The sequence below is a fragment of the Cheilinus undulatus genome, linkage group 15, assembly GCF_018320785.1.
Source record: "Cheilinus undulatus linkage group 15, ASM1832078v1, whole genome shotgun sequence".
In the NCBI taxonomy this organism is placed as follows: Eukaryota; Metazoa; Chordata; class Actinopteri; order Labriformes; family Labridae; genus Cheilinus; species Cheilinus undulatus.
The window spans coordinates 14,142,618-14,168,546 of NC_054879.1; the positions used below are offsets into that span (position 1 = coordinate 14,142,618).

At 37.3% G+C, this 25,929-nt stretch overlaps 2 protein-coding genes across 2 annotated transcripts; both read right to left on the reverse strand.

Annotated features, from left to right (window-relative positions):
• Positions 1-1,362: 1,362 nt before the first annotated feature.
• On the reverse strand, positions 1,363-25,387 carry cops8 (COP9 signalosome subunit 8). The gene is made up of 7 exons (XM_041807734.1): positions 25,286-25,387; positions 24,535-24,605; positions 23,029-23,077; positions 22,334-22,466; positions 4,952-5,059; positions 4,752-4,814; positions 1,363-1,990 (listed from the first exon to the last, which is right to left on the reverse strand). Exons 1-7 carry the CDS (start codon positions 25,355-25,357, stop codon positions 1,911-1,913), a joined length of 576 nt encoding a protein of 191 aa, XP_041663668.1. The 5' UTR covers positions 25,358-25,387; the 3' UTR covers positions 1,363-1,910.
• On the reverse strand, positions 18,694-20,316 carry trim63b (tripartite motif containing 63b). Its single transcript, XM_041807733.1, has one exon. It carries the CDS (start codon positions 20,154-20,156, stop codon positions 19,113-19,115), a length of 1,044 nt encoding a protein of 347 aa, XP_041663667.1. The 5' UTR covers positions 20,157-20,316; the 3' UTR covers positions 18,694-19,112.
• Positions 25,388-25,929: the final 542 nt, after the last annotated feature.

Here is a 25,929-nt window from a genome sequence, read left to right on the forward strand (position 1 = left end):
ACCGGGGGATTAGCTAGCAGGCGCGATACCAGGTTACCTGGTGGTGTAGATCTGTAAACTGTGAGCCCACAAACCCGGAGAGCCACTGCTGTCATGAGAGGGTCTTAGTTCCCCAAATTCTTCAGGACATTCCTGATCGAGGATAGCAGCCCACAGACGCCTGCAGCCTGCATCACTCACCATCCAGAGTTCCCTGCCTTGCTGAATGCTGATGTTTGACTAACGTTCTTCAAATTTCTGAAGATAAATTGTAAAAACTAACCCTGGCAGAGGAGCTGAATGGAAATTTGTCTTCCGAGTAAGCTGGTTGTTGCTTTATTCTTCTAATGGTTGATAATTTGTCAAGCTACAGTCAGCATATGTTTACTTTATAAAAATGTGTCAGCTGTTGAAGTGGAAAACTGAGCTGAAAAATCTATTTTTAGTTTGTTTTGTCACTGTCATAGCCTGCAGTCCCAAACAGTATCAGATAGGTGGAGGAGCATGTAGTTGGTATTGTAGAACCATCACAGACTGATAGTCTGTCCACATAGTGTAGAATACATCCTATACCACCCCAAACATTTTATTTCGTATATCTCACCAAAACAGGCCATACATCTCTCCTTCACCTCATGTGTTACTGTTGTGGGTGTATTTAAGTTAATCAGATTTATCTGTAAAGCTCCAATTCATAACCAGTTATCTCAAGATACTTTACAAAGTGGGCAGGCCTAGACCCAACACTAACCACTGTGACCTCAGCACTAGCAGTACTTAGCCTCGCTGCAGTGGCAAGAAAAACCTTCCTTTTAACGGGCAGGAACCTCGAGCAGAACCAGACTCATGTTGAGGACTCATCTGCTGAAGCCTAACTTTAAAGATGATGTCTGGCTGCATTTAGGACTTCAAAACTTTAAAGAAAGAGGCAAACTGGACCATATGCAAGATGTGTAACACTGAGGTAAAATACCACTAGTTGGGGGTCAATTTTCAATGCAATCCTTAATATTTTAACTGTGGGTTTGGTTGGAAGGTTCTTTGAACAATTTCTAATTTTAGTTCTCTGATAATCTCGTCTATATTGAACTAAAATATCTCTACATGAATCAATATAGAATCAAAGCTAGACCATGTGAGTTAAACTAGAAATGATTCAGACAATCAGTGGACACCTCTGAACTATCTGGTCCCAGCCATAAGAAAGTTTAGTCCATGGTTTTAAAAGAACAATAGAGAGCTGCTTCTCCACACATTCTGTTAATTGTGAAGAAACATCTGACTTTTTGTTCGACAGATGTAACACCATTAAACTCTAAAGGTCAAATTTAATCATATATTTATGAGTGCCAAACCAAGTTAACAAGAGGAGGGAACACTGAATTAGAAACAGCAAAATATTTATTCAGCAGTCAAAACAACAACTTCAAAACATGAGGTCTGGAGACTGAAATCCATGAGCCGATACATGCTTACCAAGACTTCAGCTACCAAAAAACGGTGTTTCCAGGTAACTTTCAAGTGCTAAAGGAGTATGGACATCATGTGCATACTAGCTTGTGTGTCTATATTTTGTTGGGAGGCTTTGTTAGGTTAGCATAAAAACATGGTGACTTATTTTTGTCCTTTGAATACAGACCCAAAATCAAACATCCAGGGATTTGTGTTAGGAAAATCAGAAAATAGGAAAGGATACAACTTTATATGTGAAAGTTTAAACTGGCATGTCAACATGGGGATCTATACAAGTCAGTGAACATAAATAGGCAGGTCTTGGAGGAGAGCTTGCAGCGTTCATGCAAGACGATGGGTGTTTTTGGTATCAAGGAGGAAGTAGGAGGAAGTGTCTATCCAAACTTGTGTTCTCCCTTGGTACCGAGTAACCAAAAAATAAAAAAAAAATAAAGGGCGGCAGTGGTTGTAATGGGTTATCAGTTCTCAAGGAAAGCCACGTAGTCAGTGAGTCTAGCCAACTGCTGCTCATTTGGAACCAATGAGACAGGGGGAGGATCTGTGGAGAGAGAAAGAGAGGAGGCGAGTGAGACAGAGGAGGAGAAGTTGAGTCAGAGGGGGATTCCTCATTGTGCCAAGGACCATCCATCTTCTTACATCTCGGTGGCTGGAGCCCACGTGTGCGAACTCAGAGAGACTCGGCAGGCCACAGGTTTCAAGTTAACCATGCTGTCCACATCTGAGCCCACACCCCCAGCCTCTCTAACAACCCTTCCTACAGTGACTGTGAGACATTTAGCCTGGAGTTGATTACAACACTTCATATTTATCCAGACCAGAATGATTTCCTGAATGAGATCCACTCCACAACCAAAATTACCAGGCACTATAAAGTCTTAGTAACGCTGCGGAGGGGGAAAAACAGCAGACGTGAGGATTAACAGTGAGTGAGTGAGCTTGTCAGTGCGGGACATGTGTGCAGCAGATGCTTCAGAGGTAATGTCCAATGATTACAGACAGGAGGACAGACAGGCCACAGCCTCCCCCAGGAGTGTTTGAGGTTTTCTCTAACAAGACAGATCAATCCTTGAGGCTCAGGCTTGGGAACATGATGCGATAAAACATTTGAAATAATAGTGGAGCAAAGGAGGAAAAAAAGAAGAACTTGATGAGGGAAGCTTTGGAAAAATAGATGATAAACAAAAGGGGACTTGGCAAATCAAATAGTTCAACCAGGGCATACTCTCAGACACTTTAATTCACTACTTTTTCCACTGATTACAGTGAATTTTGGTTGTTTGCTCCTCATCTCAACTCGTCTTCATTTCCCATTATATTAATGCTCATTGTCCATTATAGGCTGATAACAAACCCCTATTCCATTAATATTGGGACATTTTATAAATGTAATTAAAAACAGAACACAGTGATTTGTAAATATTTTTCACAGAGATACGATATTTCATGTTCAAACTGATAAACTTAATTACTTTATGGAACTATACAAACTTTATGAATTTGATGCTTGCAACATGTTTCATAAAAGATGGGATGGGGGCAAGAAAAAACTGGAAATGTCAAATCCTCAGAAAATATCTGGAACATTTTACAGGTAAGTAGGTTAACTGGTAAAAATTGATTATACCACGACTGGGTATAGAACAGTGGTTCTCAAACTTTTTTTGCCCAAGGCACACCTAACATCCAGCCAAGTTTTCAAGGCACACCATATTCATTTCCATGCAAAACTACCTAACATGCATTAAAAAATCATTTCCTAATATTGACTTAATCTGTTCATTACGATGGCATCTAATGTCTAATATAAGCCAAATGACAAATAATTATCACGATATTGTCTACTGGCGTTCCTTTTAAGGTGTTACAGGGATTTTTAAATTAGGTGAATAGAATTCGCAGCCATACATGGAAATAAATGTTTATAAAATACTGATAATGTAAATTTTAAAAAAATCAATCATGTGTTGCTGAATAGTTGTAAATATGACTTCTAGTAGCAAAAAAATCTCACGGCACACCTAGACTCGCCTCGAGGCACACCAGTGTGCCGCGGCACACCATTTGAGAACCACTGGTATGAAGGAGCACTCCTTAAAGGCTCATTCATTTATCATCAATGGTGACATGAGGTTCTCCACATTGTGAAAGACTGTTAAGGCAAACAACTAGAGATACACAATATTATCAGCACTTATTTTCATTCTCAATGAGAAATGAAAAGTTTATAAAAATTTGATTGGAAAGAAAATATGGCCATCTGCAATTTTCAGATTGCAGGAGGTGCACTGTCTCTTTAAGGTGATATGTGTGGCAAAGATCCATTTCAAGTTTCAGTTAAATTTATGTATTCTGCAGCAGAAATGTTCTGGCACACATTTCATACGTTGATGTAAGAATTTTCTTTTTTAGTTCTGAATCTGCAAAAAAAATTGAACTCATCAAACATGTTTATACTCTATTCATTACCTTTTTTTTCAATTAAAAGGAGAGCATTGAAATAAAAATGGTCACTCTCTACATGATAAAATCATATAGAAATCACAGTATAAATCAAAATATTTTTCAAAACTGTTCAGTTCAATTTTTAAATCCATTCTCTTTGGATTGTAAAGTCTGAGTGCAACTACTTAATTGCTTTGTAATACATTACCCCCAACACTGCTGAAGAATATGGAAGAGTGCATTTAAAATGCAGTATCATGAAGCTGTTTTTGCACCAGTTATGATAGCAAAAATGGACGCTTTGTTGTTTGTTATTTCACAATGAGCCTTACTCCCTGAAATAGCATGAATAAGGTGACACTGTTCAAGCATTAAAGGTCCATTTTAGGTAAACTAAACATATTAGATGGTCTTACATGTTTTGGTTTATAACCCGAGACAGTTATCCTTTGTAGGAGGGACAAATTAAGAGTATACCCACTTCTGCAGGCACCACTACAACGCTGCTTATAATTATTTACAACTCAAATTACAAACCTAGTTATAATGGCAAGAGCAAGCATTGATCTCAAGAAAACAACCAAAATTTACTTGTTATCATAGGAAAACAGAGTATGATCAAATGTAAGCTTGCAGAATCTTTCAGGGCTTCTGTAGAAAAGTTAAAATGTCATCTGTCTCTCATTTAGGTTAAACTGACCCCTAAAACTTTGCTCTTAACTTTTTATGTGTAATAAAATCCTGGAGGACAAGTAGCACAAAGGTGGGTGCAGAATTACTCATAAGGAGAAAAATGCTTGGGCAGCACACCAGAGGGCTGATGTTTGGTACAAATAAAGAGCAACACTGCCACCTACCTGGCTTTTTAGGCATCACCATCCTAGTAGCAGGGTCTGCCTGCCAGCCCTGGCTCACTACACCTTTGGACAGAGACAGAGATGTTGTCATTCACAAATATAAATGGGGAATGACAGCCTTTCATTGTTAATTCTCACTCTAAAATCAAACTATTGATGTGATCTTTCTTTACAAAGATGACTGTGTTGATGAGTCTTACCCTTTACTGCTTCCTCCACTGAATATCCCACAAAGGCAGCAAAGTCTTCTGCTGTTATGGAGGTGTAGGCCTGGGCCACTAGACTGTACGCTCTTTGCCGTGTGCTTTCTGTGAACCACAGAGACAGTGACATTAGATAGCTACATACAGAGTGCATGCATGTTAAAACCCTGCTCTACTTCTATTTACAGTGCATACTGTACACAGCAGCAGACACTGACAAGTTGCAGACACGTGAACAGTACATCATGTGAATTTAACACCGTATAGACGAGCCATGTCGGATGTAAACAAGGCCGATAATTAGCCACAGATTTGAATGTTCAGCACAAATGATTAAGAATGACAGCTCGGGCTGTTTAATCAAAGGCCTGGCTAAAAAGCTGCTGTGTTATACGCATTAGCCCTCTTTTAGTTATTTTGTTATCTATGAAAAATAATGACACATAAACATAATATTAAAGTTAATGTTTATTGACATTATCAGACTTACAATCAAGCTACAATCAAGCTAACCCTAACCCTGGGAAATACACAGGACTGTATAGTACTAAAACATGTTTTAGACGGACATTTAGATGGACTAAAAAAAATAAAAACTACAAACACAACTTTGATACCAATGTAGAAAGCTATTAGGAAAATTTTGGCCCAAACACTGACCTTTTCTTATACCTTACAGATGTTTTTCTGCCCAAACATCACTGACCTGAGCTGCTTTGTTACATTTTAATATTATAAATTTGGATTTGTCTTTCATGACAAGGTAAGGTAAGGCAAGGCCACTCTACTCCAGCTGTATATCAGGAGCTTTTCAAGCACTCCATGCTTTTGTCTGCTGACAGGCTGTGGCACCTGCCGATGGTTTGTTGACTACAGTACTACTGTGCTGGATTGACCAACTGACTGGCCTGACCTGAACCCCTTCAGAAAATCTAGAGAGTATTGTCACCAGGAAGATTAGAAACACCAGACACAACAACACAGACCATGAGAAGGTTGCTATCCTAGGCTTCATAACACTTTTGCAGTGCCACATACATTGCTTCCATGCCACACCGCATTGATGCAGTACGTTGTGCTAAAGGAACCTTGATCATTTTCAGAGGTTCAGCATTAAGGATACATGCTAACAGTTTCTGCAGATATTTGCTTCTAAAGTTAAATTTCAGTATCAGAAGATATCAACATTTCAGCCTGCATTTATAGCTGATATATTGCCCATATATAAACAGTTAAAAATCATATACCAGCCTTGAAGATCAGCAGAATATACAACTGTAACATCAGGTATAGGTGATTCCCTAGGGGGCCACACACCCAAGGAGGCCCATTGTGATCCCTGAACATTTTGAATGAAGCCCCAGACATCAAACAACAACACCCCTGCGTACTTCCCTGCTCCTTTCTCAGCTGGGCTCTACAAGAGACACTTGGTGTTTCTTCATAAAAAAGTGTGTATTTATTGTAGCTGTGTAGTATGAGTTTGAAAATATTGGCATATTAGATATCACAGGATCACAAATCTGAAACTTTTTGACGTTTTTAAGACCAGAACTTAAAAAAAATGTTTACCACTTTTTGCGCTGCAGAAATGAAATGTATGTGAAATTCCTCAGTACACCAGACCAGAACTGATTTATCTCATTTAATGCACTGTTTATGAAATGTCAAATGGTAAATAGGTCAAAGAGGGTTTTTGGTCATAAATATACAACTTAGATTTTTTTTTTGGCACATTTAAAGCCTCTATGCCAACAATAAACTGTGAACTGATTTTAATCAAAACATATTTTAGAAGGCGTGCTGAGCTGATTCTTAATATTCAAAAGGAAAACAATGCTTTTGTCAGAGAAGAGCTGTCAAAATTAGGGTGGGCTGTTCACACTTTCAAGGAGACAACTTGGATATCCTCAGGTTTAAAAACTCAGACTAGACTTTTAAAAGTCCAATATAAGACTTATTAAGACTTTACAAGACTTTTCAAGGATGTGTGGCAATCCTGTAACAGCAAAGATCCAGTAGAAGGCATTAATAGTCATCATTTCTCTATTACAAATCCTTTTTTGGTTGTTTTTGTGCAATAGTCAAATACTTTGAGATGCTTAATATTAATTTTGATGAGCTGTAAGGTATGATAGAATAGAAAAAAACAAAAAAATACCTGAAATATTTTATGTATTTTACATTATGTTTGATGAAAACAGTATATGTGGGTGTAAAGCTACAAAGTGCACAGAAATATCTTTATTAAAAGCTATCCTGTAATCAAGTCTTATAATGTCCTGTTTGATAATGTTATTTACAATTCATTTTAATCTCCTTCAGTTGATTATCTGTTTGTATTTCTTTGTGAAGCACTTTGTAACTAAAGGTTTTAAAAGTGCTATGTAAATTAAGTTTTACTGACATACTTAGTTACTAAAAAAAGGCACCACAATGGACACAACTTGTTGTGACACTCATCAAAGACTGCTATATAATGAAGTGGGAACCGCTTCTGTAAGCTGCTGCTCATACACGTTTTACAATGCTTAATTGTGATGGACCACAAATATTCTCTGCCAGTCGCTGCCACTTCAAGTCCCCAAACCCCCATGACACAGAACCCCCAGACCAGACCTAGGCATTTCCAAATCAAATAAAGGCCAGGCCTGCTGCTTGGCGCGTGCACCTCCGCAGCTTACTTCTTGTTTTGGATTGACGATTCTGTTCATAAAACACTCAATATGTTAAAATCACTTAACAGTGAATGAATGTTTTGGTTTCATTATGACTTTCTCATAATGACGGAGAACAACTGTTGAAAGTGTTGTTCCTGCTTCCAGCATCAACCAATCAGAGTTGCTCACAGTGGGAACCAGGAAGGACACTATCAACGAAGTTTCTCCCTCAATACAGTGTCGACTCCGTCAACTAAAAGTATGACGAAAAATGTTAATCCACAGCTTTTTCAATGAGAAAGACTAGACTAAGACTAGCCAAAAATAGATTTTTGATGACTAAAACTGACAAAAATTAAGTTTAGTTTTCATCAGGATGACTAAAACTAGAGAACAATTTATTTAGTTTTTGCCAGACATTCAACATCCATGATATTTCTCCACTGTGGGTAAATCTGTCAAATGCAATGCATCTGTAGCTTTTATGTCTTTCAGCTGTAGAAAGCAGGGACCCCAGATTTGGCAGAACACACTACCATGATCTGGTACCAGATTCAGGCAAGAGAATAAGTGCTTGAACTAAAGAAAAGGCTAAAGTTTAAGGATCTGTAATGACAAAAAGCTAGACTAAAATGTTTTTTAGTTTTCGTCAACTAAAACTATAATGGATATAGTTTTTTTTACTATGACGTGACTAAAACCGTAAGGCATTTAATCTAAAGACTAAGACCGAGACTAAAAATTAAACTAGCTGTCAAAATTCCCACAGCCTCAAAATGTGAAATCCGTCAATGAAACCAAAACGTTGGTTAACTGTTAATCAAATCCATTATAGGGAGTGCCGGTTTTGTTGAACAGAGATTCCTATTTAAAGCAATCTGTAACCAGCAGAGATGGGCGGAGCTAGGCAGCACAGGTCTCTTTTCGTCATAATTTCTGAATGAGGAAAATGGAAAAGAACTTTTCCACCTAATACAAAAGCACTGGTGTAAAGTAATTGACTCTCAATCCTCCATCTCCTCTTCAGCCAAAAGAAAAACTATTTGGTGTTAATAAACTTTCACAGAAGTTTGTTTTTGATTTAAAGATGGTGGAGATGCTTAACAGACTAGGGTTTCTGCCTTCTTGAGCATCTGTATTTGTTCTGAATGAAATGGTGCGTAATGTTTGATTTGAATGTGAGCTAAAGACAAGAACAATTCAGATTTTCCATAATCAAGAGTACTTAAAAACAGATTTTATTAAATGAAGCATGGTTAGGATGGATCTGGGATACATGCTCAGCAGTGCTTCTACAACAAACAACTGAAGTCTTTATCAGCAGGCCCTGATTCAGGCTTCCTAAAATCCCTGTCCTATTTATCAGGCTAGACTTGACATGGTGCTGTAGTTACAGGAGATAGTGTTAACAGTGACTGGGCCTCACAGCAGCATGGAGCCAAATGCACCCTGCATGTATCTGCCCCTGCTCCTGGAGCTATCACGTAAATGCCTCAGGGTTGCGGCCTTTGGTGTTTTATAGCCTAGCAACAGTTTATGTGTACCAACAGTCAGCCTCCAGTCTGCTGCAGCAGTGAGCAGCAGTAACAATAACAAGTCAGAGGGATGAAAAAAGACAGCTGTGAGGGGGAAGGCCACAGATTTGTCAGGAGAGCTTTCTCAGTCTGCTGTCCAGTGGGCTTCCTGCTCTCCCTATTATTGCTCATCAAAAAACAAACAGGTGGAAGGACTGAAAATATTCACTTAGAAACTAGGTCAAGAGTATAACGGATGGCTTTACATTTTTAGAAAACTCTGTTGTAATCAGAGTTATGACTAAAAGGTATGGCTGTAAACCACTGGACCTGAAATTATTTCTTGATTTTTTTTTCATCTCACCTGTAATACATAATTTATATCTTCACATATTTTTCTGTAAACAACAAAAACAGTTCAGGTCTAAGTCTGGCCCCCATGGGCCAAATGTCAAATCTCACACAAGCACTTTTGTTACAGTGTTATTTTTTTGATACAATGTCATTTTTTTAACAGGTGCTTTGGTTAAAAATTAATGGTACAATGTAAAATTGTTCATGAAAAACTTAATCAAAATAAATAATAGTACTGTAACAACAACAATATAATAATCATAATTCCCTTTTGGAAATAAAAAATAATAATAAAATATTTAAAAAAAATGTGTCTTAAATAAATATTATACGAAATTCTTATTTGGACTAAACATTTCAAAGAGAGTATGTTATGGTCAATAAGATAACGTGTATAATACTTTTAATATTATCTACCTGCCTAAAAAATCTTCTAACAAATAAATAAATAAATAAATAACAACATCAACTCATAAAAAGCTTTGCCTTTATTTAATCAATAGCTTTTGTAGTTTCAATAGAGGTTCAGTGTCTGGGAGTTTTTGTCTGCTTAATAAACAGACTGAAATAATTAAGCGAAAAAAGCATCAGAAGAATATTTTTATTAATGTTTTGTCCATTTGGATGGTTTGAAAATTTCACAGCCTTTGGCTTGGACCAAGAGCACATTTTAATGTGATTTTGATGCAAAGAAAAACAGGTTGAGTGACAGAATCAATGATTCAAAGTCAATGGGATGTTTTTCATTTCATTTAGTTAAACATGAGCGGTGAAAAGACTTAATTTTGTGAACAGGTGTCACCAAAACGAACAATAAATTAGATTTTCTGACAGTGCCTCTAACTTTTGGTGTAACGGTGCATATTTGATATAGCTTTTGCAGTTAAGTTCAAGATAAAATCTATTTCACAGAATCTTAATTTTCGGAGACTAACATTTAGGATGAATTTGGTTTCATCCATAAAGTACAATTTGTGGATCATACCTCCTCCTCATGCTAGTCACCAGCCTGGTCACACACTGCTGTGGGACGGCATCCCATTCTACACCCAACATATGTTGCAAGAAAGGATGGAATAGTCTGCCAGGAGTGCTCACCTCAACCCTGTTAAAGACTTGGGGGGTCAGCCTGGACATGCTGTCCATGCCAGAGTGACAAACACAACCTTATAGGCAGACTTGTGACAAATGCTGGTTGAAGAATGGGATGCCAACCCACAGCAGTGTGTGACCAGGCTGGTGACCAGCATGAGGAGGAGGTGCCAGGCTGTTGTGGCTGTGTATGGTTCTTCTACACACTACTGAGGCCCCTGTTTGTTAAACGAATTAACTGTTAAACTGCCAGTATGTCTTGTTTCTTCAGACTTCAGTCAACCAATCCACCAAACAAGAGTGAATGGCAGAATAAGTTGTTTGGTACTGGCAAAGAAGATTTGGCAAATTTTTCAGGGGTGCAACCTACATACTCAGCTCTGCTGCTCATCCCACAAATGCAAGTTCCTTACAAATGTGGCACCATTTAAAAGGGAAATAAAGAGGCTTTCCAACAATATAAGATTTATTGTCAAGAAGCATTGTTACAACTACAAATAATCTACAAAACACACATTTCGTTAGTTTTTGTGATGAGTTTATAAGTGACTGCGCAGATGCCTCGTTAAAACCAAATAAATGGTGGTGGCTCATTAATTGTACTTTGTGACTCTGGAAAAAAAAAGCTTCCTTATAATATTAGTGCCCTGAAAACTCAACATTCCCCTTGAAATTCTCTTAACTGCATGACAATTGGGAATTATAGACTGCTCATGTTATGGTCATGAGGGGTTTGGTGAGCCCATGAAGCATTTCAGATTTCAAAATGGGTGTTAGCGTTAATTCACTTTGGGAAAGGCTGTTTTAGATGTAAACAGAGGTGAACTGAACAGGCATTTTGTTCTCAAGTAGAAGTACTCTCATCAAAATGTTCTTCAGCGAAACTAAATTACTGATGTATTAATCTACTTCAGAAAAAGTAAAATGTAAGTTACTAAAAGTGTACTAGGAGCACTGATTTGAGTTCTCCGTGTTTACTTTCATACCATAAGCTGCTCATTTACATGAACTTGAGTTAATCTAATATGTTCCTTTCCACCAGTGGTACTGACTTAGTTGCTTTTCTCCTCCAGCCAGTATAATAATCCCATCTCCCATCTAAAGGGAGATTCCCCTATTTTTAAACCTGGGGACCTTTTTCACCTATTTTTGGATCTGAATGACTAATGGGTATAAACGGTTTTGGACTCACTCCAGTAGATCTCTTCAGACTGCAGCTGCAAAAGGAGCTGTGATGACTGTAACATATCTTTCAGGGTCACTGCATTGGCTAAAAGTAAGCAGCCACTGCATGTGCTTGTTTTTGCAAATTGCAGGCTCACATTGCTATTACAAATATATAGTATACTATATATAATTCAGTATCTCACGATAACCTGAAATAGATCCCTCAACTTTTGTTAAAGTCAGACTTTGAAGATCAGGAATCAGCTGTTAATTGCTCTTCTTTGAACTGACCCCTCCAGTGAAAAACAATCTGTTTTACTATGGGACTTGCTGTTGTCTTGCCTCAGTCAGTCAGATTGATTGTTCCATTGTGTGACAACAGTGTTTAAAAAGCTAAGCACTGATCATACAAAGAACAAAATATAAACAGTTCAAGCAGCCAAAGACCAGCATTACCCATATCATCTGACATAAAATGATGCCTTTTAGTATGGTGGTTTACAAAAAAACGTGAATTATGATCAAAATCAACCATAAATATGAATTACAGACTAATCAATGGGTTTGAGGCAGGGCTGGGCAATTTATTAAGTTTATAAGATACAGTGATATGTTTTCAAACACATTGCAGTGTAAGACTTTGTGGTTCATATACTGATAAATCTTATGTTGCATTAACATAACACTGCACATTTCTTCTGTCTTCTCTAGTAATCGGCAGGGTAAAGTAGGGCAGGGAGATACAGGAAAAAAAACACATCTTTACAGTTAATAGCAGAATGGCAATAAACAACCCATTAATCCCAATATTTTCTTTTCTAAATGAATAACTTAAATGCAAAATATCAACTTGGAACTATTTATTTCAAAATCGACATCATCATAAACATGTCATTTGATATAAATGACAATTTTTTACCCTAGATTTGGTTTAAAGATATACAGTGTATTGAATAGGGATGCACAGATGCATTGGTTTTGGTCAATATCAGCCCTGTCTACAAATATCCCCCATCAGCCAAATTATGAGGTATGAACTGATATTAGTAACCAATGTTTATGTGTTTTTTCTCTCGATTGTATGCTGGCATCTAGTATATCTATCTGCTGAATCATAAGGGCATGTTTTTAGTGCAGCACAATTGTGTAATTATGTGGGATTGCACTTATACTGGACAATACTGTGTTTGCAATATAATTCATAAAGGCCATCATGAGTCTACTTTCTAGGTTATCAAGGAAAATATAGAGAATAAACAGATTTGAAGTGTGTATTTCTTGACTTAAATTATACAAATATTACAAAACATATGACAATATTTAGTATTTCAGAGAACTGCTTTCAAGATGGCTAAATATTCTCCAACAAGATTGTCCTATATAAAATAATAAAGGTTCAGCAGTGGGGCTATTGTAAAGTTAAAGTCTTTTCTGCAGGCATTTTTGTACACATTTCAGGTACTACTTAATATAAATATATTGGCAGCCTTTTATACGATTATGTAATAGCACAAGGGCTGAAATGATTCCTTGAATTATCCAAGTGATTCGATTCAAAAAATTCCTCGAGGCTTCGCTTAACTCAGTCCTGTATCCATATAGACTCATGCTGTAAGCCTGAACATCGCGCCGTGTGTCGCACGGCGTGCTGTGTGTCGCATGGACGGCTATTTATGTGGCACAATGCACTTGCTTTGGCTGTTACTATAATGGGACATGCATGATGAGGGGCGTGAAAATCGTGAGGGAAGAGAAGTTGATGTAGTGATGTTTACAGGCACACATCCACTGGCCGTGGCTTCATGGAAAATACGGCACCATGACTGCACCGGTGAACCTACGCAGATGTCAGAGTTTACGCGGTGCCTGCATGACTCGCAGCGCTCATTTTGTGTCTGCAGACTTCAGGGAATTTCATTAACTTCTCTGATTGACCGGTAGTTTCACAGATTCACGTCCCGTTTTGGTGCTTTCCCTCTCTCTCTCCCTCTCTCTGTTCCACATGCGCCCATTATACATTTAATTATAAGTTATCTAAAATTCAGCTCACTGACGTCTTGACTGCAGCATATTTTTCAAAAAGTTTCAGCATCCCGAATAGTTTGATAAGACTTATATTAATAATGAACTGACACAAATTAAACAGAAACGTTATAGCCACAGACAGTGACTGAGACAGAGACTAAATAGGTTAAAGTTCATCATCATACAGTTAGGATTCAACAGGTCATAGAAGCAGCTTTATCCCTTAAAATGTGTTTTCCAGGTCAGTGGATGGTCTTAAAAGGTCAGATTTTTATGGTGGATAAACTCACAAAAAAAAAGTGCAAAAATTAAGAGTGAGCACCCTTTGACAAAATAGACCATACTCCTGTAATCTAAAGGTTCATCTTTCAGACATCAGCAGACCACTGTGTGAATGATGGAGCTTTACTGTTGCTATAATGTGAAATATTACATTCATGCATAAAGTAGAGGATGTTAAAATGATTAAGTGTCCCTTTACTTTAATTACAAATTGGAAAATAAAAACAAACTTCTTTTCTCATTTGTCTAGTACTACTTTTCTTGGAAAAAAGCAAAAGTGACTGATTTAAAAAATGCAATATTTCTTATTAGAGTACTCAATTAATCCCCAGAAGAATCGGTAAAGTACTCAATTACAAAAATAATCGATTACTGCAGCCCTAAATAGCACAACCTGAAATTGCATTTGTGACTGTGATTAGATTGATTGTGCAGTACTAGTTCTTCTTACGGGGTAGAAAAAGTGACCTACAGGACAAAGTCTGATTTGATTTCATGGTTAAATGTCAGAGTAAATGCTGACATACAGTATGTTCACTCATACTGTGAGTATTACATGGTAAGAAGCATTAAACGACATTGGTATTAGCCAGTGCTGCATAAATGATCTAATCTCCATCTCGATGTCAGGCTGTACAATTCCATAACCAATTATATGAAGCAATTATAAAACCAAATAAAAGGCTGCAATTTTTTTTTGTACAAGGTAGAACTTGAAAGATTTACAGAAATGCCTACAGAGGGTCTTAAAAGTTTACAATAATGCCACCATTGCCCTTTGTAGAAGTACCTTTATTTTCCAATGAGAAAAGACATTTTCTTAAATATTAAGTTGGGTTAAAAGCAGTGCTGTAAAAGCTGAAGGTGTTTTTTTAACACTACTTATTATTTGTATGTGTCGAGTTTTTTCCTTACTAAAAGTGTTGCTGGAGATTTCTTTTCTCTATTTGCTGTTATCAAATACACACTTCAAAACTTTAATCAATCATTCTCTGCATTTTCCTTGATAACCAAGTAAGTGGACTAGGGATGCACAGTATCACCTGCATGGTGTCTGTATCAGCAGATATTGGCTTATAAAGTAAAATTATGAGTATGAGCAGACATGACAATTTCTGCTGATATTTATAACTGTATCAGCTGTAAAATATTGCTTAAGGCTTGACCAACAGACAAATGTCAGCTGAAGTATTTTGCTTTACTCATCAACAATTCTTACACCTTAAATGTGTATTAATGACTGAAATTTGGTAATTTATTCATCCTCAAACTTTCAATTGTGTGTTTAAAAGATTGGGGTTTTCAATTGTCTCTACATTTAAATATAGGTATTGGCTAAACTGTAGCTATTTTTAAATATCGGCATATATGTTATTGGCAAAGATCCAACATTGTGCATTCTTAACCATATTGTAATCAAAATCATAATACTGTCCAGTATAATCTCAATCGCACATTATTACCTAATCGTGCAGCACTTGCATCAGCAAAATTGTTCTTTTAAACATTAGTATTATTTTTAATTTTTGTTAAAAAATTGATGCATTTTTATCGTTGATAGACTTGACAAATGTGATACATTTCCCAGCTCAGGCCTAATGGTCCTTTAAAAGGGTGTTTACATTGAGAACCACTGACACTCACAGACTTTCTGACAACTATTACTCTATTTGAAATGTTTCATCTTACTGAAGAATTATAATTGCATTCCTTTTATTTTATGTTATTTGAAATTATTTTATATTTCACAAAGAGAAAATTCAGTTTAATGGCAGTTTTAACTGCATGTTGATGTTGTGCAGCTGACTGTTAAAAAAGGAACCTCAGACATTTAGCATTTGGATATGGCCTTGTCCCAGCAAATGTCTTTTACTATCATTGGAGTGTACAGTCCCCCCTTCTGCAAACGACACATTTTATGATCAGCTCACAGAAATCCTCAGAGAATGTAATCACAACAAAGAGTTAATTCTTATGGGCAATTTCAACTTCGACTGGGGAGACAAGGTAAGGAAAAAAAAGCTGAAAGGTTTAGCAGATAAATATAATTTAGATCAGCTGATAAAGGGTGCAACAAAAAAAAAAAAAAAAAAAAAAAAATCTAGCACACAACTTGACCTGATCTTTTCAAATAAACCAGAAAGAATAACCAAAAGTTACATCCTGATTACTGGCTAATCTGATCATAATCTGACCCTGGTGGCTAGGAAGCTAACTAAAAACAGGTTTAAATTTCTCCCAAAAGCTCAAACTAATTTCTACTGCATACCCAAAAGTAAGCAAGCTGTGTTTGACAATGAAATCACTGATCTAAGTTGGGCTGATGTAATAGCCTCTGATGAAATGGAGAGCAGTTGCAATATATTTATTAATAAAATTGACTCTGTAAGGGAATGTTTTACTGTTAAAGTCCAGAAAAAAAAATCTACCATGGTTGAATGAAAATGTGTGGAAACTCATGAAGGAAAGGGATGCGGCGCTAAAAAAGGCCATTAAATCTAAAGGGAACACGGACATGCTGATTTTTTAAAGGCCTAAGGAACAAGGTTATTCATGAACTGAGGCAGGCTAAATCTCAGTTTTTTCTTAATCTTTTACATAATGCTAAAGGTAACAGTCAACTTATATGGCAGGGCATCAATAATCTGGCAAGGACTTTTAATTGTTATTTTGTTGATACAGTTAATGAGCTTGGGAGAAACTTCACTTAAAGGAAAGTGGACTGTGCACCCATTGCTTCTCCAGATGAAGCTTTTGTTTTAGCTCAAACAGATGTCACAGAAGTGAATAAAATCATCAGATCCTTAAAAAACTCAAAATGCAGGGATGTTTCTCAGCTTGATACCATGTCTATTAAAAAACACCAAAACAAGTTAGTGCCATCAATCACATGCTGGGGACAAGCTGTGGAAACAGCCATTAAACCACTGGAATCGCTGTATAAACAAACCTTAAAAACTCTAGATAAAAAAATCTACGTAATATCACCACTGCAGGATTCTAGAAAAGCATCATCTGCTTAGCTTTGAGAATTTTAAACTGTTTTGTAATTTGTGTCTTATGTTTAAGATTTTAAATGGCTTGGCTCCTCCCCCATTGCGTCAATTTGTTAATCTTCGTCCTGAGCAGTCCATAAAAAACACTAGAATATCTTCAATAAGAGATTGTTCTGTGCCTCTCCATCCCACTGCTTTTGGTCGGTCAGCTTTTTCTGTAAAAGCCACGACTCAGAGGAACGCTCTCCCTGACAGCATTAAGAACTGTGATTCTATCGGAAGCTTCAAGAACAAACTCAAAAATCAACTGAGAGACACTCAACTCTGTAACCACTGATTTTATAACATAATTTTAAATATGACTGTGTGAATGTGTTTGTGTGTATGTGAGTGTATGCCTGTGTGGATGATCTAACTCTGCAGTTTTGAGCTAATGTTTCATTGCCATTTCTCTGTGATGTTTTATAACTGATGTTTTAATTGTGACCTGCCAAGGGACTGCAGATGTAAATTAGCTTTAAGCTAACTCTGGTACAATGCATCAGATGCAAACATTTGTGTTTTTATTGTATGCGGTCCCTTTACAAATAAACAAATAAATACATAAAATAAATAAATAAAACACTGAAGTTCACAGACTGTGAAGTTTGGTCCATTGAGTGTCTGCTAGTCAGAAATTAAGAAAAATATTTCCTTTTTAAATATATTACCTTTTGATGGAAAATGTGGTTTCAAACTGAGAAAACCAACAAAGACATTGAGTTAAATGTTCATATTTTACAAAGTGAGTCTAAAAACAAGTGTATGTTGTTTTTAATTAGGTTTGAATGAAGTAAAAAGGATAATTTAGAAGTGACCCAGTCTGTCAGGCAGTTTTATTACCAATCTGATTCTATCATTGGCAACCAAAACACTCTCAGTTGTCTTACACCAAAGTCACCTTATAGAGTTTTTTGCTCCTTTAAGTGCTTTTGAGATCAAACCTTGCATAAAAGGGCTTCATTTTAAAAAAGTTTCCTTTTCAATAAAGCCATACTGAACACATCATAACACTTACTTGTTTGTACAGCTTTTTTGCACTCAATTGGCTGCATATAAGAAAAGAAATGAGGCCTGCGAGCATATGTTTCAAACGCAGCCAAGCAGGTCATCTCAAGGGGCTTTTTGTAACCCAGTCCCCAGGCAGACGTGTATTTATACTTTGGCCTTTTGACCGCTAGGAGATGGCTTGTGCGGCAGCTGGACCAGCCTTTCTTAGTTAGCTTTCTGACACTCCAGGGTTGGGTTGGAGCTGCTGAGCAAGACGTCCATGTGTGGAGGACAGGGGAGTTTTTATGGAGGAGAAACAGGACCTGACCTGTCCTTCCCTCACAGTCTATTCCAGGGCGGCTATCATTTCTCACCCTCTCACCTCTTAAAAATAGCCCCCACTCTTCACCGGCAAAGGCAAAGCAGACAGGACATGGCAAGGGCTTTTATTTTTACATGCAGCCTATTGCCAAGTAAGAGCAGCAGCAGAAGCAGACTGGAGGACATTTTGATGAAAGCACTTCACTCTGTACGACTAAAATAACACTAGGTCGTCATGTTTTAGTCATCTGAATGCTCCCTTAAACTGTGTTTTAGTTTGACAATAAAAGAAATAGATCTTTGACTTCATGCAGCTTTATTCCACATTTGTTTAAAGACACATTTCGTGATTAAAGATGATCACCGAATCAACACAAAACTAAAACAAAGTGAGAACAATACAAATGGCTGTTTCCATAAGCTAACTTCGAGGAAAATGATGTGTAAGCAACCATCTAACATCCTATATTTACACTAACATCAAGATCTTTTTTTCATTTCACTGAATTAAAGTACAAAAGTATAAAAAGACATTAAGAAAAGGTACAACATTGAACTTAAATATTGCACTGAAAGTAAGGGCAAGTAACTTTAGCCCACATCCACCATAACCTTCAATTACTTTTACCATTAAACAGTCCCTGCCATAAACACCTCTTCAAAAACCTTCAAAAGTATGTATTTCAATAATTCCTATGAGTCCAAAACCAGTTGATTTTCATTCTTCCTCTTCCTCCTCATCCTCTGCATCCTCAAACTCATCATCATCACCAACTCCAAAGTCCATTTTTCCCAGGACTGCTTCAGCGTGCTCTGTAGACAAAGTGAAGTGGTCCATCTTCTCAAAGCCTGGCTCTGGCCTCTCCTCTCCCAGAGAGTGCTTGGCTGCATCCTTGGTCTGTGTGATGAGGCCCTTGGAGGCTAACAGGAACTCTGCAGCACCACCCTGCTCCAACGCCCTCACAGCCGTGTCTGTGAGCTCTGAACTGGCCTGCAGGCGTTCACCATAACGTTGAGCCAGAGCCCGCAGAGCTGCAACCTTCTCATCTTGCTCTTTTCCAATCTGCTCCAGCAGAATGGTCTTGCGCTCTTCCAGGACAGCATAAAGCAGGTCAAAGCGCTCAGCTAACCTTTGCTTTGCACGCTGAGCATTCTCTGTCACGTTGCGGCAGGAATCTTCCATCTGAGTGAGCAGGACTTGCAGACGTCCATTGCTGGCCACAAGGGTGTCGATAGCATTACTCAGCTCACCTTTTTGAGCTTGGTAAACGCTTGCTAAAGGTGCCACTTCACAGTCCTTATGCTGACCAAACACTTTGCACATGGAGCAGGTGGGAACTTGGCAGGTCACACAGTAGATGTTGATTTTCTCATCCTCGTGCTCCTGGCACATTGGCTCTTTGGATTCTTTAGGCTTGAGGGTTGTTTCTGTGCTGCTATTGTTGTTACCTTCCTGCTGCTGCTTATAGATGTCGATGATATTTTCTACCAACAGGTTGCGTTGGAGCCCGTGTACACCATGGCGGTCAAGGACAACCTCAAAGCGGCAGGTAGGACAGCGGAAGACTCCTCCAGAAAAGCGGTATGGGTTTCGTGAGTCGTACAGGTCGCTGGCACAGCTGCGACACAGGTTGTGCTGGCAGGGCAGGATGACCACCGGTTTGGTGAACATGTCCAGGCAGATGGGGCAGCTCAGCTGCTTCTCCAGGCTGTCCATGGGGCTCGGGGGCCGAACCATGGATCCTGTCCTCTGGATGTCCATAATGAATAAGTCTGCCTACAGTTCTTTCAGAAAAGGTCCTGATTCACAAGGTAGAACTAGAGGCTCCTCTCTCTCGCTGGTTAGTAGATGAAAGGCAGACTCTCCAACCTTATCCTGAGTGTGTGCTGTTGAAAAGCTGATATCTATTCTGGGTGACGGCTAGCAGCTTGGTCCTTTATAGCACCCCTCACAGCTGGTGACATCTGATCCTGTCCACCAACCAGAGCACGCATTCCTGCCTGCTTGCTGCCTTGGGATGTTTTCACAGAAATGGCCCCCTCCAACTCAGGGCAGCATGTGTCACATGTCCCAGTGGGCACAGCGTCCCCTGTAACAGCGACGCAGGCGGAGACTGAGCAGAGACAACCAGGACGGACCCATGTGACTGGCTCAGATAGGAAACTCAGGCCAATTTGTAAACAAGTCAATGTCAACATCCTGTGACACCTGTGTTGTTTTGACCATTTTTTCTTCCTTGAAGCTGTTGTTGTGTATCCAGTTTTCTTCTTATATAATCCATCTTATTTACTTTAAAAACACAACTTTTTCATGTCTTTTTGATATAGTTTTGACTAGTTTAAATTTGAATTCATCACCAACATTAACCAATTAAAAATTGATGATTTGCTTAACTGTGTAAAACTACTGAATACATCCAGATGATGCATTTTTGTTTGTTTTCGTATAAAGCCTTGCTGTTTTTGTTGTGTTTTAATTTAGCTATTTTCAACATGACTTTCTAACCGTCCAATTTATAAATTCTTTAACACCTGTGGGAACATACCTATGCATATTTTTTTATATCTGTTTAATTTTAAAGCCTACCATTCATTTCCTGCATGACTGTGGGACCCCGAAATTTGCTTGTGGTATAACTGCCTTAAGTTTTTATTTGTTTATCTCAATCTCTGACCAAATAACACAATCAAAATCAAAACATAATGCATCCAATCTTGAGTGGAAATGAAAAATCTGAGATAATCTGCCCCAAGACGTTACTAAACAAAGCCTACACTCAGAAAACAAAAATCGAAGATGAAATAAAAGAGTTGGAGGCCAAAACAGCCACTCACAACCTATTATTAGGTCCTTATTTACAATTCATGTTTTCTAGATCACCCGATAATCTTTCTGTCACCATCTCTGAAAACAGCACAAAAGTTTAAAAAATGTCATCATTTTTCCTCCACAAACTAGCTTTGATCATTTTTTAAACATAATGCTAAACTTAGAATCTTTGGTTTCTTTCTCAAAATTGATCACAGACTGATTCATTTCATAGAAATGCAACAATCCATCAATTTGGTTCTGAATCTCAGTTTTTATTTCTTATCACCTACAATATTTTATACAAACAACCCCAAGTGAATAGTCCTAACCAGGACAATAAAAGGTAAAAACAAATCCACTAGATAAGGAGAACAATGTTATCAACTTGATGTATTTTTTTGTTTTATGTAAAATGCTTAATTCAAAGCGTTTCACAACAGTGACATGTTGTCTTTTATATCTACATAATCTGTCCGTACCTTTTCCTCCCAGAGTTTATGATCAATGGTTACTCAAGGATCTTATGACATGATGTCGTCAGCATCAGAGGCACATCAACAAAAAGTACCGTAAACATGAGGGAGAAGCTATTCTTAAACTGTTGCACAAGATCACATGCTTCATGTTCCCCGACAACTGGGCAGGAGCACAATAATTTGATGTTGGATGTTCCTCAGAATGATGTAACAGAGGTAAGACCACTCTGTGTGGATCAAGACTTGACTGAAATATTTATATATTGAGTTTCATGAGTAGAGGGTACTGTTGTAAATGTTTAAGTACGTTATCAGACATGTAATTCAGAGTATCGAGTTCAAACAACATGAGCTAGCATTCATAAAACCAACAACTCACACTACTGCAAAGGATAAATATTAAATGTCATATTCAGTCCCTTAATCTTTATGATATTAAAATGTTTTAGTCAGTCAGTGTGTTGCATCACCACTGCAGCTGTGTTTAGCTGACGCCCCCTACTGATAAAACCGAGCAGAGTCACCAATATTTAATTAGCAGCTGTTCCCCATTAGATAGATGTGAAAAAAGCAATCTAGATGTCATTGAGAAGCTGCACGATGACTACATTTAAAGCTAAGTGTCAAAGTTTTTTGTTGTTTCAAATTTACCTCGAAGCGCTTCCATGACTGGAAGTATATTCTCTGACCACTGGTAGGCTGCGATGGCTGTATAGATCCCTGGAAAGTCCCGCTGCCAAATGCGTTGGCCGACTGCCCATATAGCTGCTAATTCAGGATTCGCCTACAAACAACAAGAGGAGAAACATTTCAGAAACTTTCAGCACGCTGCATTTGTTTTTCATGCAACTGTCAAGGGCAGTCACACCCGCATACCAAACATGTTAAATCAAGAGTCTTTAGCTAGTTTATTTTCTATTTAGATTGGGGCTTTTATTCTTAAAGGTTAATCTCTGAATTCACCGTCTGACAAGAAAATATAATGTAGGAAAAATGATATTTATCTGTAAGAATAAAGTAAACTGTGATTAAAAAAAAAAAAAAAAAGTGTCTGCGATTGCTTCAGCAGGTACAGGGAGTTGCTTTGTCAGACATTAGCCATGGGGAGGGAGTTTTCATATTTATACATTCCTGAAATCAATCAAATTATCAAAGTTACAAGGAAAAGTAGAAGAAAATAAAAGGAGAAAAATTTACCTAAACAACGACTGTCTTAGTAAACAAATAAACATAAACAAATGTAGAAGGATAAGGTTTGTGCTTATCAGTGATTAAGCTGCACAATCAGGAAAAAACATGTATCATGCAGAAACTTTGTCAGCAGAGTTTTTTTTAAATACGCTTACCGATTTTATTGCTTGGGGAATCCTTTTCCAGAGATACCTGCCGTTATTCCTAATAGATCAAAATAAAAAGATTAAATCAGAAAATAAAGTTGAGACACAGTAACAGAGCAAAGGATAACAGAGTTATTAAGTATTTGCTTCTTATCTAAGGACCTAAGGAATGGAACTGCATTTCATATCACAGTTTTACTGTTATCAAGTATAAACTTTTGCAATAAAAACATCCCAAAAATCTGAAGTAATTACAAAATGAGGAAAAAAGTATTCTACACAACTAAAAAATGCTTTCTCACTTAGCATGCAATGCTGCAAGCTAATATAGTGGTGTAAAAAAAAGCTTCAACTTTGAGCTCAAGAGAAACATGTTTAGAAAAGCTGAAACAAGGCTGATAGGGACTTTTTTTTTCAATGTTAATATCGTTGTACCCATGTGAGAAATAGTCTTGTGCATCACATTTATTCGGTATAGTGCGACCTAACAAAAATACGTCTAAAGTTACAGTAATGTGTGACTCTGATTAAAACACTATTTACAAATATCCAATCTTATGATTTAGGATAACTTTCTTGTAATTTCTAACACCGAAAAGATAAGATACACAATTAGGAGTAGAAGGATATTGTTTTTTTCAGGGCTGAAATTGTTTATTAGTAGTTTATTAGCAATTCAAAAGACCAATAACCATTATTTGGACATAATAAGCATTTCTTATTATGTAAAAAAATGTACTTAATGTGGAAAAAGAAAACTTATATGATCAAGAATAAAAAAAAATGAAAAAGTAAACAATTTAAGTCTAGATCTTTAAGCAAAGAGCAAATCAGTAGAAAACAGGAAGTGATGCCATACGCTCACTGTTTAAGTGGCACCCAGGATTAAGAGTTGGTTGGCTAGTACTCATGCGATATCTAGCCACATCATATTGTGTTGTATACAGGACATTTGGTGAGACTGTGGAGTGTGAAAATAAAGCTGGAGGGGAAGACACACTTTAAAATGGAACCAAAGTAGCACACTTATGAAGTAAGGCATTTGTAAAATAAAATGCCAGTAGCAATAATTGGTCAAATGCCAAACATGAGCCTAAATAATCAGTTTGGTAGATAATCAGACAACTCATAATTGCAATATCACTTGTTTTTCACATATGGTTTAGCACTAATATGAAAGGAATAAAGAAAGAATGAAAGAAAGGAAGAAGTTCTTAACAGCTAACAAATCTGAAATCTGTTAGAGTCTATGTCCTCAGCTTTTATTAAAAAAATATGTAATGAAAAAGATACAGCCACTCAGTACAATCAAAACATTAGCTTATATGTTATTAGGAAGTAAATATAGAGGCAGGAGCTGATCACAGATTTGTGAGATGCATGAACAATAAATTGACTCTGATTATACAGATGTTGTCTGAGTCTTTGCCTCTATACCGTCAATATCCTCACATCTTGTAGACAAATCTAAAGAGAAAGAGCTAATACCTGAAGTCAAAAATAAATTGGACTCACATGTCATTATGAAGTAAATAAAGAGCCAGCAGCTGAGCGTAGACTTGAGGTGTTGCGATGCCCCCTGGAGCCTGTATGGTATAAATACAGGTAAGATATCAACCTGAAGCTGAGAATAAACAAAGTACCAAACTATATTTACCTCCTTAAAAACTCATTGTTGAGGACTGTAAAGATAATTCACTAGTTCACCTTTAACAATGTGCCTTGAGCTTCAGGTACAACATAACTGGTAAAGGGCGTGCCACAGTTTGTTATTCTCTGCCTTAGCTTCTGCTAACGTTTTAGCATTTCTCCTTTACATTACGACACATACAGTAGTACTAGCACTGGCCAATCAAAAGATCTTATGCTGTAAGTCTTTATAACACATTAAAGTAGATTTAGCATTAGCTGTGTTGAGTTCTATGTGGAGATATCTGATCATGTAGGTTAGCTAACGAGCTCATACAAATAACAAAAGTGAAAGCAGTCACTAACGCTTACCCTTACGTGTAAATGAAAGATTGTGTATTTTCATTGTTAGGGTTGAAATGTTTGATTAAGAGCGTATTGGCTGCTTAAGTTAATGTACCAGAGTTTTAAAGTGAAACAACCGAAGTGGAAACATGCTAATTTCTTAGCCGTACGTTAGCCTGAACTAGTCAAAAGGCTAGCCAACTGTCAAAAACAGTGACGTAACCACCACTCATTCAGAGCCAGAACAGCACATACGAAACCAAATCAATAAATTTAGCTTTTCAGCGCTTACCTCGAGCTCTTGAGCCTCACACTGTTCTAATAATTTATCAAAATTTTCTTCCATCATCACAGCAGCAGGCATGATGATGCCTAGCTGGTGCACCGGAAACTTCTTCTTCTACTCTATAATTGACGTAGATTACCAGAACATCAAACCTCTTGCCGCCCTCTGCTGGATGCAAAACAGAAGACGTTTTCAGTCTTGTTTAGTGGCGGTTCTCATTCCTTTTAATTTCTCACATATAAAATCTAAAATCAAAGCATTGATCGAAGATTGATTCTGACACTATACAATGACCAGCTATAACATCCAATAACACCTTATAACATGTAGCCTACATATAAACCGAATTCAAAAAAGGTTTGGACACTCTAACAAAATTAAAATCAAAATATAAATATAAAATAAATTAATCATGATCAATATAATTTGGCTTTTTTGATAAAGGAAACAACAACAACAACAACAACAACAACAACAACAATTTTTTAATGTCAAAGCGAAAACAGATTTCTAGAAAGTTCTTTCAATTAAATAGAAATGTATAATGTAAAATGAGTGACAACATAAATTTCAATCCCCTTCAAGTCAGTATTTATTAGATCCACATTTGGCTGCAATCACAACATTGAGTCTGTGTGGATAGGTCTTAA

What these genes read in the sequence shown, in the direction of transcription:
- cops8 (XM_041807734.1), bottom strand. Translation starts at nt 25,357, where the DNA reads ATGCCTGCTGCTGTGATGATGGAAGAAAATTTTGATAAATTATTAGAA. An exon ending in TATTTACTTCATAATGACAT is followed by an intron (nt 23,078 to 24,534) that starts GTGAGTCCAATT and finishes TTGATCTATTAG; the next exon opens with GAATAACGGCAGGTATCTCT. An exon ending in TTCCCCAAGCAATAAAATCG is followed by an intron (nt 22,467 to 23,028) that starts GTAAGCGTATTT and finishes TGTTGTTTGTAG; the next exon opens with GCGAATCCTGAATTAGCAGC.
- trim63b (XM_041807733.1), bottom strand. Translation starts at nt 20,156, where the DNA reads ATGGACATCCAGAGGACAGGATCCATGGTTCGGCCCCCGAGCCCCATG.